The 16,056-nt window shown below is 35.9% G+C and overlaps 1 protein-coding gene across 3 annotated transcripts in view; it reads left to right on the top strand.

Moving 5' to 3' along the window:
* The window catches only part of ITGBL1 (integrin subunit beta like 1), a 258,687-nt gene that overhangs the window by 99,176 nt on the left and 143,455 nt on the right, over nt 1-16,056 (top strand). For 2 of the 3 annotated variants that reach the window (XM_023218003.3, XM_023218001.2), the window contains one exon: nt 15,718-15,864. The exons of the other annotated variant lie outside the window; for it this stretch is intronic. In XM_023218003.3, the coding sequence (XP_023073771.1) occupies nt 15,825-15,864 (40 nt within the window). In that variant the 5' untranslated portion in view covers nt 15,718-15,824. The remainder of the gene's footprint in view (nt 1-15,717; nt 15,865-16,056) is intronic. 3 annotated transcript variants of the gene reach the window in all.

Here is a 16,056-nt window from a genome sequence, read left to right as displayed (position 1 = left end):
AAAAGGAAGACAAGATGTATTATCTTGAATGATTAAAAATGAGATATTTTGTAAATGTAAAACTAAGCAAAGATTATCTACCATGACAGACTTTCAGAATAGGGGTGATATAGCCCATGGGTCAAGAGCAGGGAGGGCAGCCTTGATGGGGGTGGTGAGTTTTGAACTGATCGTATTTTCATGGTAAGATATTCCTTTTTGTTGAAGTGATTGCTACCACTGTTGTCATGCTCTTTCCTCAATCTCCAAGTGCCTTGGATTTAAATGGCTTCAAAACATCTGTGCATAATGGCTACTGTAGCAACCTTGCCTTACCTATACACCTGAGTAGAGTTTTCAGTCCCTTTACCAAAATACATTATTTCTAGGAGAGTTCTACTTGTTGAATGAACTATGTCCAGTTTATAGTCCTCAAGAAATGAGATAGGGGCATCAGAGCAGAGAGAGGGTATCACATCCTGCAAAATATTGCTTGGACTATGGATTTATTCTCAATTTAATTTTTCTGTCTACTGATCTAGGTGTTTTTTTAAAAATAGAATCAAAAGGGACAATTCATTTGAAATATTTTTCCCTTGTCCATGAATTGCTTTGTAAATCTTGCGAGCTACTTCACGAGTTATGAAGTTTTAAAGAATAAATAGCAATGAACTCACTTTAGTCTCCATGTCAAGTGCAGATGTTTTTGAGATAGCTGATCTTGTTTTGTAGGAAAACTCATGCCTTCAAGTCCTTCTATTGGCTTTCAAGAGAATAATTGCCTTGTGTTAAGTCAGATCAAGCAAACTGTCAATAACGTTTATTAACTACCCACTTACAACAGCGTACAGTGACCGTTCCCTAGGGAGCTAGAGTTAATAGAAAAGTCATTGCAATTAGAGGATTGACAATAAAGTTAACTCAAAATATAAACGTTTGTTAATTTTGAACTGAGTGAGAAGGAAAGAAAAATAAATTATTGCAATCTTTTCCTCTTCTCCTTTCCAGCTGGGCGAGGAGAAAATAACATTCCAAAGAATTGAGTGATCATACCATTTGTAGAGCATAAGGTGATTATTGGTAATCTTTGTTTTAGCCATGTCGCAAATTTATTTGAAGAAGCAGTAAAAATGTTCTCTTTGCCTATGAAACATCTACTCCTCAGGCATAATCTGTAAGCTTTGTGTGGGGGATTCTTTACACAGCCCACTGGAATGTAGCGATGCAGGGTTGTTAATAGGAGAGGACTGACATTTTTTTTCAGACAAAGAAAGTGGTCTTGTTTTTCAGACAACAAACTTTGGGGAATGGAGGAATCCCAAGTAGAATTAGAAAGAAAAGTCCTAGAGAGGCATTTGGCCTGTTACTTAGTGATTGCCTCAGCTGTGTTTCATTATATGGGAAATTTCTATTGCTTTTTTTCCCCACTGTCTTTAGACACACTTTAGCAAGGAGAAATACACACTTTGGTTCAGAAGTTTTTGCCTTCCGATGTAGTTTTCAGGATGGCCCTGGGTATGCCAGGTACAATATTCAGATTTAATTATTTCTGCCAAGATTCATGTAAATTTCAACCCTCATTTATGAGGTCACCTCTTAAGCATATAGATTAAAATGCATTGAATATGTCAATGTGTGGCAATTACTTTTTGAAACTGTAAACTCAGAAATGGAAAATGATATATCTTCATTTTCCTATCATTTTTGAAGACTGTATGTTGAGTCTCTGCCTTGGTTTGCAGGGGCTACTATAACAAAGTGCCACAAATGGGATGGTTTTGAATTACAGAAATTTTTTTGTCACACTGTTCTGGAGACCAGAAGGCTGAGATCAAAGTGTTGGCAGGCTTGGTTCCTCCTGAGGGTTGTGAGAGAGGCTCTGTTCCATGCTCCCTTGGGAGCTTCTGGTAGCTGATGACCCTTGGCTTGTAGACACATCACCCCAATCCCTGCCTTCATCTTCACAAGGCATTCTCTGTGTGCCTGCTGCTGTGTCCAGATTTCCCCCCCTTTTTTCAGACAGGGTTTCTCTCATTACCCACGCAGAAGTCCAGTGGTGCTATCTTGGCTCACCGCAACCTCCACCTCCTGGGTTTAAGCGGTTCTACTGCCTCAACCTCCCAAGTAGCTGGAATTACAGGCGTGCACCACCCCACCCAGCTACTTTGGTATTTTTAGTAGAGACAGGGTTTCTCCATGTTGGTCAGGCTGGTCTCTAATTCCCAACCTCAGGTGATCCTCCTGTCTTGGTCTTGCAAAGTTCTGGGATTAAGGCATGAGCCACTGTGCCCGGCCAAGGTTTCCCTTTTATATAAGAATATCAGTCATATCATATTAAGGGCCCACCTAATCCAGTGTGATCTCAACTAATTCTATCTACAACCTACAACCACCCTATTTCCAAATAAGGTCACATTCTGTGATACTAGGGTTTAAGTTTTCAAAATATGTATTGTAGGGGGACACAACTTAGCCCATAACAGCTCTCAGTCCGCTGATAACAGAATGTTATTAAATTCCATTCAGGTTGCTCTCAATCAATGTGGGTTTTCCCTGGAGTCAAGACAATAATCCTTGGGAGTAAACTGCTCACAGCTCACAGGGCTTTGCCACTGTTACCTGGGCCCTGCTTATGTATCATTTCTCTAGTTACTGTCTTACACGATGCCATGCCTATTTCCCATGTGGTCAGTGGTTGGCAGTCCTTGTGGGCCCATCTACTTGTTCTCACCATGGGCCCTCTTCGGACAGCAACCTTCCTTTGAAGCAGTTATGGTTGTTCTCCTGAGCCACACTGGGTCTGTGGGACACTTGGTGGCCTAGGTCAGGCACCTGTGGCCTCAACAGCCACAAGTTTATTCTGTTGAAATTGTTCTGAGATGATTCAGAGAAAATTTGCAAATCCTCTGCAGGGATGTGCAGATTGGACCACAGGCTCTGTCTTTCCCTGTCTGTATTCCACCCCTCCTGGGGTGGGGCAGGGGACAGGGCCTTTTTGTGGAGTGCCACACAATTCATAGCTTTTCTATACATTTCTCATACTGGGGTAACATTTTTCTGAATAATAGTGTCCTTTACATTTAAATAGTCAGTAGTTACATTCTATTGGCTCTTCACAGCCCCTCGGCTTGCAAAGATTAGTATTACTATGTCTTCCCCAGGCAGTGACTTGCGAATATGTCAGGATACTATGAGTTGTAACATCTCTTGATATCATTGAAATCCCAAAAAACCATCATTGTTAAACAACATCTTTAATATTATTGCTTATAGAAAGACTGTTTGTAACATATATGTTTTTTCCTTTTTAAAATTTTTGAGTGAAATATTATCCTAAAGTATAAAAATAGCAATATTAATATTGTGTGTTCATCACCCAGCATAAAAAATAGAATTTTTCCTATAGCTTTGCAAATCTATGCTTACCTCAATTCAAAACATTTTTGATTACACATCAGAAGTGAAATTTACACATGTATGCATATTCATTTATAATTTAGGCGTATTTTACGGCAACATGTGCACATAAAATGTGCAAAATAAACATTTTTAAAGATAAAACAAAAATAAGGATAAGTATTAATTCCAGTGTTTTCTTCTTGTATACCAAATATATATTTTTTTCACTCCCTCAGTGAGGGCCCTGCATTTCGGAAACCACCAGTTTGTATCAGGACCTTTGCTCTAAAGATGGAAAACACAGAAAAATGAATTTTTGCTATTGGTTATGTTTCTGTTGCTTTTCCAAAGGCAGCTGATGTCAAGGTATACTATGAATATGGGAAGGGGTGGCATTTAGGAACCTTAAAATAATATATTGACAATACACACAAGAAAATATATGCGCATGTGTTTCAGTGTTTTCTGTGTGTGTGTATGTTTTTATATAGATAAAACATTGGTTAGCCCTTTAAAGTCTTTAAATTCTTATCTGGCTCCAGTTGATTTTGAATTCATCTCTTAGTAATTTGTCTGTTTGTTTTATGGACATTCTCCAGGAAAATTTCATATCTCTGTAACCCAGATGCACTATTAGTATTTGATCAGGGATTTTTGTGTGCTATATGAGAGAAGGACTGAGACTCAGAATTTGCACTTAATGTCCTTTATTTCATTCTGCAAAAGTACTTCTTTATTTAAGTGTAGGGTTGTGATGGTCAGGACAGTTGTGTTAGGACAACCTGCTCTCCAAACACTTTCAGTGTGGATAGTAATAGCTATCATTTTATTGATAAGTAGTGTTCTAAGTGCTTTGTGGCTACTGACTCATTTAACAGCTCTCTGACAGAGGTGCTATTATTAGCTCCTTTCTCACATAGGAAGAAGCAGAGATCATGAGACGTGTTATGAGTTGAATTGTGTCTGCCCAAAAGATGTGTTGAAATTCTAACACCCAGTACCTCAGGATGTGATCTTACTTGGAAATTGGGCCTTGCAGAGATAATTTATTAAGTTGAGATCATACTGGAGTAGAGTGGGCCCTTAATCCAATATGGCTGGTATCCTTATAAGAAGAAGAAAAGAGGCTGGGCACGGTGGCTCACGCCTGTAATCCCAGCACTTTGGGAGGCCGAGGCAGGCGGATCACCTGAGGTCAGGAGTTCGAGACCAGCCTGACCAACATGGAGAAACCCTGTCTCTACTAAAAATACAAAATTAGCCGGGGTGGTGGCACGTGCCTGTAATCCCAGCTAGTTGGGAGGCTGAGCTATTGCACTCCAGCCTGGGCAACAAGAAGGAAATTCTGTCTCAAAAAAGAAAAAAAAAAAAAAAAAAAGAAGAAGAAGGAGGAGAAGGAGAAGGAGAAGAGGAAGAGGAAGAGACATACAGAGACATGACTGGAGAAGGCCATGTCATTGGAATGATTGGAGAGGCAAAGATCGGAGTGATTCAACTGCGAACTGAGGAACTCCAAGAAATGTTGGTCACTGCAAGAAGTCAAAATAAGGCAACGAAGGATTCTACTCAGAGTCTCAAGAGACCCTGGTCCTGTTCACACCTGGTTTAGGACTTCTAGTCTCAAGAAATATGAGACAAAAAACTTCTGTTGTCTGGAGTTACTCAATTTGTGGGACTTTGTTACGGCAGTTCTTAGCAAACCAATATCATGGATTCAATAGTTGCCTAAAGTTACATAGTGAGCAAGTCATACAAGCTGAATCTGAGTCAAGCAGTCTGTCACTGGAGCCTGCACTCCACAGCCCTGCCTATCCCTCCTCATGGGACAGACAGAGCGGTGCCATGCTGATGCACAGCTCCTGCTGGAGGAATGGGGAATAAGGCTGTGGGCAGAGATTGCTCCTTAGGTATCCAGTGGAACTTAGGATGAAGAACACAGCAGCACTGTCAGATGAAGAATATTATTAATGTTTATCAAAGATGCACATTCAAAGAGTTCTGAAAAACACTTTCAACATTGGGAGGAATGTTAAATATCATCTCATTATGCAATGCTTTTACTTTGAGTCACCATTTAAAAGATAAAGTTTATAGCCTTGCTGATCTCCTGTGCATATACTTACATACATATGTGAATACATAGACACATATATGCACACATAAATGTGCCTGTATTTCTTCATTTAGCCAGATTCCTTGTGCCTCTGTATTAAAAATGGTCCAGTTTCTATCTCAAACCATGGAATAATTATAATATCAGATAAAGAAGTCTTTCATGATCTTTTCTTAGAATTCTAGATGTGACATAGTTTCCTCCCTCTACAGTGAGGGAGGAAGTAAGAGTGACTTGTGAAGCTGCATTTTTCTTTTTCAGTAAAACTGGGGAGATTTCACTTATCTCGGGTATCCTATTCTGGATACAACATTTCAAGAGTCTTGTATTCCTGTTTGATTATCAAGTGCACTTGCATTGACCAATAAATATTGGTAGATGTTAAGTTCTCCGGCTTGAGAGGCTTTTGTCATTTGGTGTATCTGATGCTAACAGACTCTCTTAAATAAAATGCCCCACAAGGGGCTGGGCGCGGTGGCTCACGCCTGTAATCCCAGCACGTTGGGAGGCCGAGGTGGGCGGATCATGAGGTCAGGAGATTGAGACCATCCTAGCTAAAATGGTGAAACCCCGTTTCTACTAAAAATACAAAAATTAGCCAGGCATGGTGGTGCACTCCTGTAGTCCTAGCTACTCATGAGACTAAGGCAGGAGAATTGCTTGAACCCGGGAGGTGAAGGTTGCAGTGAGATGAGATAGCACTGCGAACTCTGTCTTAAGAAGAAGAAGAAGAAAAAAAAGAAGCAGCAGCCCAACAAGGAGGCAAAAGACCAAGGAAGAAACTAAAGTGAGGATTGTTTTTTTTGCAAAAGAGGTGGAGGAATCTTTAAAGATTTCTGATACAGCAGAAAGCCAGATATTGCATGTTCTCACTTGCAAGAGAATGAATTAACTAATGGGTACATAGGGACATAAAGATTGACAGAACAGACACTGGGGACTCCAAAAAGGGGGAGGGAGGGAGGAGGTGGAGGTTGAAAGGTGACCTTTTGGATATAATGTTCATTATTTGGACGATGGGTGCACTAGAAGCTCAGTCCCCACCATTAGGCAATATGCCCATGTAACAAACATGCACAGGTACCCCCGAATCTAAAATTTTTAAAAAAGATTTCTGGCAAATAGAGTCTTAGAACTGAAAGCTAGAAGGTGACAAAGAGAACGGAGAATGTCTGTCATCAAATCTACTGGTCTTCCCTTTCTCTCGTTCCCTTCTCGGGACACCTGAGATATGCCATACTCTCTTTTATTATCATGGATTCTCTGGTAGGGAAAGCGTCACCAAGTTTTTGGGATTTATGTGGATGGAACAGGACAGAGGAAGAAAAAATTCAGATTCCCTTCTTAAAGGGACATGCCTTGCCTCTCTCAAGAAATTCTGATCTCGTATACATTTTTAATTTATCAGACAAAAATATTGGGACCAGAAACATTAAAAGATTAACCAACTGGCTGAAGTCCACAGAGCTAGCAGCAACATCATCTATACTAACACCTAGAGGTTTCCTGAATCCCAAACTAGTGTTTGTGTATTTGTATTTGTGTGTGTGTGTTTATATAACTTTCGTGAATTTGATACACATGAATATATGTTTGACTTTATAAAATTTTCTAAGTTCAGCCAAAATACTGTATTTTGCTTTACTGTAATTTCAGCTTCTTCAGTCACAGGTTATTAGAATTCTAATATTTAAAGCCCCCAGTTTTAGTAGTATGAATGCAAATGCACCTTAGCAATAAGCATGTCTTGATTATCTGCAATATTTTAATGGATACTTTGAATGACACAGAATTTTAACTGTGTAATCATTGATTTTAGTAGCAAACAAGATCTGATCACAATAAATTGATGTCTGTCACTCCTTTGTTTTAATAGGTTAAGTGCCCAATTTGAAAATACTATTTTGTTATGAGAAAAAGAAAATAATTGAGGGTATAGTATGGGATTTTCCAGATGAAGGGAATCTTGGGGCTATTCAATCCAGTCTCTTAATTTTGCACATGAGCACAGTGAGGTAGCTCAAGAAAAATTTCATGACTAGTTTCTGAATTATTTTATGTACCAGTTTTAGCATTATTCAGTTTTAAATGGTGAAGTTCAATAACTTTACTGTTATAGTTCTTTCACCAAGCATTATGAATAATCCAGTTCTAAGCATGTGTTTCAAAGGAAGCAGTAAAAATAAAACCAGTGCTATCAAACAACCAATCCATAGCTTTTGCTAGCACCACTCTTCCTAGAGCAAAAGAGTCCTTTCAAGTCCATTGCTGAATTCCAGAACTAAACAGATAATGTTGGCTGTCATGGGAAAAATGTGGCTTTTGAGCTTACCAGCTATGTGACCTTGAGCCAAACCAAACTACTTAAACTCTGCTCAGTCTTCTCACTTGTAGAATGGAAAAACAAAGCCCATCTTATTGGCTCATTATGAAAATCAGACTAGCTTGCATAAAGTACTCATCATAGTACTGCAAGCCAATAATTATTAGTTTCCCTTTCTTCTCTTCTTTTTTATTTTCCTGTCAAGATTACATAGCTAGTTAGTGTCCAGGCAGGACAAGAGTAGAGACCTTTTAATTTCGAGGCAGTGGAACCTTCTATATTCTTCCATTGTCCACATGAAAGTGTTCTCAGGAATGAAAAGCAGAAATATCTAAGGAACTTTTTTTTTTTTTTTCTCAGCTTGAGAAGCAAGCCAGGGACTGGTGCCCTGTCTTAAAAATGGTGAAGTTTCTATCTCAAATCATGAAATAATTGTAATATCAGATAATGATTTCACAATTTTTTCTTAGAATGTGACATAGTTTCTTTGTTTCTTATTACTAGAGAAGGCTTAGGAATCTATGGTGGCTCAAAAATGACTAGAGAAAAATTGAGTTTACCTATTATAAACTGAGCATATTTGAATACCCTGGAAAATAGGACACAAAACAGGTTTTGGGAATTTACATATTTGAACAAAGCAAATGAATTTTAGCTGGCAGAGTCAACTAAGTGTTCAAATTAAAATATCTCTATTTCAAGGTTATCATGAGGCTATAGTAGTGGTACACCTAGCTTATTTGATGCACAGAGATAATAAATTTTTAATATCTGTCCTTCTCTATGTGATAAAATTGTTGCCAGTAGTAATTGTGAAAAGATAATTAACAATCAAATTTTTAAAATTTGTTTTTAGTCTTAAAACACATTACAATGTGTGTAGAATAATACATTTACTTTTAAAAGATACTATAAAATTAAGTTAAATCATTTATACATGAACAAAAATGTGCACCTACATCAAAAGTAACACATTACATCCCTCTGTATGCTGTTTTAAAATGTGAAAACAAATAAGCATTCCAAGTGGTTAAAAAGAGAAATACAAGTAACTCAGGTTATCTTTTTTTTTTTGTATTTACAATCTCTGAGCTATACTTGATTATTTCCAATGTACATGTAAATACAGGGCTGTATAGCATCACAGGTGTTGGGGATGTGAGCTCTAGTTATTCTTTATCCTTAATGAACTTATTTGCAAAGTGGCTGTAAGATTCTGATTTCCACTTAGGGATGTAGAAAGTTACAAAGTGTGATTCCCATTCTTACATTGAAGAAAAGTGGGACAAATAAAAATCCCCATGTGTTTCTGAATTCATCCAAGATCTGAAGTCACAGGAAAAGCGACCGGCCCCAAATCTGGAGATAGATAGGCAGATGAAGGTGGAGAGAGAGATGAGCTTGGGCTTGGCTGGGTAGACACAGTTAGGCACTGAGAAGGGCGGTGGGAAAGTTGTTAGCGGCCAAACGTGCTCTTGTGAATGAGCATGAAGGCCCTGGGTGCTGCAGAATTTGAGAGAGTCCACACCCTCTTCAGATTTGTACCTATAAATCCCATTGAGCTCTCACAGAAAGGACTGGAGGATGCTTTTGAAAACAGATCCAGGAAGTGGGAAACTCAAGGAAGAGAGGAGCAACTCCTCCAGGATGATCATGAAACTATCCAGACACTTGGTACCTATTTCCCCTATAAAACAAAATCTTTTACTGTTGGGGGAAGGGTAATAAATCTTCTTGCTCTTAGAGCACTTGTGAGTATCCATGGCAGCTATGGGAAGGAAACAGGAACATAAGTAAATGAAAGCTCGACATAGAAAAATAACGAAGGATACATATCACACAAAAACAAAGAGGTGGACTTATCATTTTCAAATTACCAAACACAAAAACAAACAAACTCTTACAGGCAGTTACAGGAAACGAAACATTATATGCAGAGGAACAAAGATACTAATGACAGGGGACTTCTTGTCAGAAACCATGCAAGCTTGGGGAAAATGGAGTGATATATTTGAAGGCCTGAAAGAAATAGATGTTAGCATTGAATTCTATATCCAGCAAAAAGTATATTCCAAACATGAAAACAATTAAGGGTTTTTATGAGGCTATTTATTACCGCAGACCTACCCTAAATAAATGTAAAGGACGTTCTTTAGACAAAAGGAATGTGATACTTGACAAATTAGAATCTACACAAAGAAAGAAGAGCAATGGAAATGGAATAAATTAAAGTATAATAGCATTATAGTTTTATTTTTAGTTGCTCTAAAAATAACTGACTGTTTAAAACAAAATTAATGGCAGTAGATTGTGTGTCTATAGGAAACGTGTGTGTGTTTATGCATAAGTAAAATGGCATGAAGAATGAGAGGAAAGAGCTGGGAATTTAATGTTTTAAGTTTCTTAAATTACATGTAAAGTGGTACAATATTATTTGAATGTAAACTCTGGTTGATTAAAGGTATGTAATGTACACAATAGGACAACCACTAAAAATCAAAGTATACAAATAGTAGAGGAAATAGAATAAAAAATAATGCTCAATAAACAAAACAGAAAGCAGAAAAAAGAGGCAAAAACAAGAACTGATAAAGCTAATGAAAATTGCTTAGAAAGTTGGTAGATTTATATCCAACAATGTAAAAAATCATGTTAAATGTGACCTCTTTAAACTAACCAGTTAAAAGATAGAGATTGTCAGATTGTATAAAAACTGAGACATGACTAATCTATAAGAAACCACTTTAAAGATAAGACATTGACAGGTTAAATATAAATGAATGGGAAAGGTATTCTATGCAAACGCCCGTCAAATGAAAACTGGATCAACTTTACTGATATTAGACAAAGTAGGCTTTAGGACAAGAAATAATATCAAGGATAAAGACAGATATTACACAAAGAAAAAGTAATTATATCCTAAGTTTAAAAATGCTAAATATATATGCACATAAAGCATTTCAAAATACATAAATTTTAAAAATGACAGACTGAAAGGGGAAGAAATCCACAGTTGTAGTCGATGTCAATACTCCTTTATCATAGTCAACAGAACAAGTAGATAGAAAATTAGTGAGGATATAGAAAACCTGAACAAAACGATTACCAGCTTGACCAAATTGACATTTATAGAACAGCAGAAGATACATTATTTTAAAATGCATAAGGAAAATTGGACAAGATAGGTTGTCTTCTGGGTCATAATAGAAGCCTTCAGAAATTTAAAAGAAACTGTATGATCGTATAATAATGTGATTGGAAATTACAGAAATAGATCTGAAAAAAATTTAAACAACACACGGCTACATAACCCGTAGGTCAGTAGAAGATCTCAAGGGATATTAAAAATATTTTAATGAATGAAAATAAAATAATTTATAAATAAAAATATTTAACTGAATGAAAATAAAAATATAACATATCAAAAGTTTGTGGATTGCAGCTAACATAGTACTTAGAGAAAAATTTACAGAATTAAATGTTTGTTAGAACAGAATAAGTGTTTAAAATTAATTTATACTTCTACCCTAGAAAATAGAAAAAAGACCTCATTAAATCCAAATACAGGAGAAGGAAGAAAAATAATAAAGATTAGAGAAAAAATTAGTGAAATTGAAAAGAGAAAAACAATAAAGAAAGTCAACAAAACCAAAAGCTGATTATTTGAAAATAACAATAAAATTGATTTATTTTTAAGCAGACTGATGAAGAAACATATAAGACATACGAATACTACCAGCATCAGCATGAAATAGCATATATAATATCCAACATTATGCATGTTAAAAAGATAGTAAGCTTATGATATCAGCAGGTCTAATGCCTGTTAAGTTCAGGAACTTAAATGAAATGGGCCAAGTTCTTGAAAGACACAATCTGCCAAATCAATTAAAAAGAAATAGATAACTTGAATAGCCCAATATTGGTCAAGCAAAGTGAATCATAGTTAAACATTTGTAAAAAGGAATATTCTAGGCTCCCATGATTTTACTAGCAAATTCTACCAAACCCTTAAGGATAAAATAATGCTAATTCTATACTACCTCTTTCAAAAACTAGGAGATTAGAGAACACATTTCAAATCACTTCATTAGGGCAACATTTTCCTTATCCTAAAAGTAGGCAAAGACCTTACAACAAACAAAACTACTTGCCAGTGTGATTTATAAACATAGACCACCAAATCTTTAATAGAATATTAGTAAATGGAATCCAATATATAAATACATAAAATACAATACTTAACAACCAAATGAGGTATGTCTCAAGATGCAAGTCTGGTACAACATTAAAAACTCAACCAATGTATTTCACTGTATTCACAGACTAAATATTGTTAAGACTGGCAATTCTGTCTACTTTTATCTATAGATTCAATGCAATCCCTATCAAAATCTGTGCAGGCTTTTTTGCTGATGTCAACATACTGATTCTAGAATTTATATAGAAAATCAAAGGAACTACAAAAGCCAAAATAATTTTTAAAAAGAACAGAGTTGGAGTTCTCAGAATACTTGATTTCCATACTTACTATAAATCACAGTAATCAAGACTGTGGTTGTAGCAGAAGAATAAGCCTGGAGTTAGGCAAAGGTTTTTCAGGTAGATACCACAAAAACAACTATTAAAGAAAAAACTTGATAAATTGGATTAAGATCAAAACCTTTTACTCTTCAAAAGATACTGTTAATAGAACAAAAGGCAAGTCACAAATTGGGAGTGAATATTTGCAAATTACATTTGTGACAATGAACTTCTATCCAGGATATATGTACATATATATGTATACACAATTTGTATACATATATATCCATACATAAATGTATATATAACAATTTATGTGTCTATACACATATGTATCCTGGATATATATGTGCATATATGTGTGTATACATATGTTGATATACATATATATGTTTTTTATATATACATATATGATGAACTTGCATCCAGGATAAACATACATATACATGTATATATAAATTTATAAACATATATATAGAAATATAGGTATATGTGTATGTGTACATATGTATATATAATTATATATGTTATATATTCATATATAAAAAATGACTCAAATTTCAATACAAAAATGGGCAAAAGAAGATAGATGTATTGCAAATAAGCATATGAAAGAATATGCAGTATCATCAGAGCAGAGTTACACTGCCATAAGCCAGGTAATGCCCAAGATTACCAGCAACTGCCAACAACCAGGAGAGAAGCATGGAACAATTTCTCCCTCAGGTCCTCCAGAACTAACCAACCTGATTTCAGGTTTCAGCCTTCATCACTGTGAGAGAATAAATTTCTGTTTTTTAAAGCCACCCAGTTTGTGGTGCTTTGTTATGGAAGATTCAGGAAACTAACACATAACAAATAAATTATTTTGAAAAATGAGATTTTTTTGAAGCCATATTATTAACACTGTTACATAGATTACCTTGCCACAATAATATAGCAACCTAATCCCCCAAGGTCTGGTAAAGCTCTTACTAACCTTAGAAAAAAATTGCAAAAAATAGTCTGAATACTATTTTTTAAATATATATCTATCTTTAACAAGGTTACACAGGCTATTTGATAATTCTTGACAGTCAGAAGTCAATTCCTATTCAATGAGTTTTCCTAAATGGAAGAAAATGAATCATGGAACCCTTACTGGGCATAAGGTTTAGAAAGAATGTAAAGGCAGATGGTCCTGTCTGACATTAGCTGTCATCTTTGCCTCCAAACAGATGCTAAGGAAGAAGCTGAAAACACATTACAGTGTCTGACACAGTGTTAGTTTAAGCTTGTGCCTAAGATGCTAATATGGGTTATGAGAAAATGGGGCCTCCTAGCCAAAGTTTTGCAATTTTAAGGTAAAAAAATTAAAAATATTTTTCATGATAGGACACATGAGGCTCATTAGTGTGCTGATGTATATCATGACACATTAAAACAGAAGATAGCAGACTCTTTTCCGTGTTTATTTTACTCTAGAATCTTCTATGAAGAGAGTTTCATGAAACTTAGCCTCCATGAACTCACTTCAGGGGATAAGCTACTTAGAATATTGCTTCTATTGATGCTTCATTGGGTCAGTTTGGAAGGGATATATCTCTCTCTATCTTGTATACATTTTGTTTATTTTCCCCATCTTTCTATTTTTAACTTTCTAACCTTTAAAAAGATGTTACCTTTGACCCACAATTATTTCCCATCTCTATTATGTATACTTTAGGATCTAAGATGTCCCATTCAATATAAAATTTAAAAAATCACATTAAGTAGTCTTTCATTCCTGATTCACCAAATTATTGCTACCATAATGCTTTATCTTCTAAATCATTTCTATTTTCTTTAATGTTTATATAAAGACTGTTTATTGGTGTGGAACCTTAAGAAACAGCTGATATTCAACTTATGAAAGTGGCAATTCCATATGGTTCAACCTAATACACTAATGTTGTTAAAGAGTCAACACATTTTCCAAGATGGTTGATTTATCAAAGAGCCTTAGCCACTGCAGGAATTTGGCTTAATGTCCAGGTGGTTGACAGGAGAGATCACTTTTGCTTATAAATGATACCAAGTTGGCCAAGATTGACAATATCTTGTAGGGCCAGGTAGGAATGCACAATGATGCCATCAGTTTGACGAAGTAATGTGTGCCAAATAGAATGAATTTCAATTAAGATACTTGCAAGGTTTTGTTTATAAAATAGAATACTTTTATAAATGCAACCGAAATAGGAACATTTACATGGACTGGGCCACCATAAAGAGCAGTTTTAAAGTCACGGCCAATCACAGATTCAGGCTCTGCCGAACACGCCCAGATGGGCAGCTTTCAAGCCATTCATACTGACCAACCATCTGGACCTTATCCCTTGGGTTTCAGCTACCACGTTGAATCGGATCAGTGACTTCATGTGGCCTGTGAATTTTAGACATTTAGACATAGTAGTATTGTCTTGAGTAATGTATGTACACTCTTCCTGTAACTCATTCAAAATCTGTTCAACTTTCAAGGGCCAGTTAACCATCAAGGAAGTCCAGAAAGTCTCTACTCTTATGTCTGTAGGTCATAGACTATATCGCTCAACTTAACTCGAGGTAACAATCACTTCTGGCTGAAATCACATCAGCTTCTTTGTATATTAGCCTTGCTTTGAAGTTTGTAAGCTCTTTGAGGACAAGGGCTAAGTACTGCACATGTTTTGTACTTCTGTCATACTAATGTGCAATCATTAAAAACTAGTAGGCTTCATCAAGCAGGACTTAATAATGTTACTGATCACAACAATGAAAACAACATGCATTAAAGCAAAATGACTATTGAGAACATTGAAGATTGAGAAATTTCTGTGGAGGTGGATGAATATGAAACCAAATATATACATATTTTATGACCATATTACTGAAGTTAGTATATAATATATCCATAAATTTCATTACATGCTTAATTTGAGTAGCTGTAAGGCCAGTGTTTAGTAGAGTTTCATGGAAGAGTCTTCATTCAAGGTTTGTGGTTTAATGTGTTATGTAAAATACAGTTAAGTAGAAGTATTTTTTCATTGGACTTTTGTCTCTTAAATACTGAGATGCTGGATAGAATGATTTTTTAGTGCTGAATTTTCTGACCATGTGATTTATTAGGCTTTTTAATGTATGATCCTTATGTCTTCATAAATTAATGTTTTCACAATCATTTATCAGTTGATGATTGAAATAAAATTTTCACATTCCATTGAATTTTATGTAATAGCATTACCCCTCAGCCACTGTGATATACATGAGTTTCAGTTTATTATAGCTCAGTCCCAAATCAATGTCACTGCTAAGAGTATGTGTTATAGTAATGGTTATCTTTGGAAAGCAATTTGAGTCTGACTACATGTTGTTCAATCCTCAGGCCATGGCAAGTGTGACTGTGGCAAATGCAAGTGTGACCAGGGATGGTACGGGGATGCTTGCCAGTACCCAACTCACTGTGACTTGACAAAGAAGAAAAGTAACCAAATGTGCAAGAATTCACAAGACATCATCTGCTCTAATGCAGGTAAGAAGTATACCCTGTGAAAATGCTTAAGTGAAATAATCAAATTTTGCTTTTAATGGAAATATGTGGGCATGGAGAAATGTCGAATCTCTGAGTGAGTCTGCTTTTGAGTATGTTTTTTAGAAGTGAAATTCAGATAAATCAATAGAAAAAAATGCCATCTTGCTGAGACAGGCAAGTTTGATACTTTCC

Source organism: Piliocolobus tephrosceles, chromosome X (genome assembly GCF_002776525.5).
Source record: "Piliocolobus tephrosceles isolate RC106 chromosome X, ASM277652v3, whole genome shotgun sequence".
NCBI classification, from domain to species: domain Eukaryota; kingdom Metazoa; phylum Chordata; class Mammalia; order Primates; family Cercopithecidae; genus Piliocolobus; species Piliocolobus tephrosceles.
This window is presented reverse-complemented; position numbering and strand designations above follow the sequence as displayed.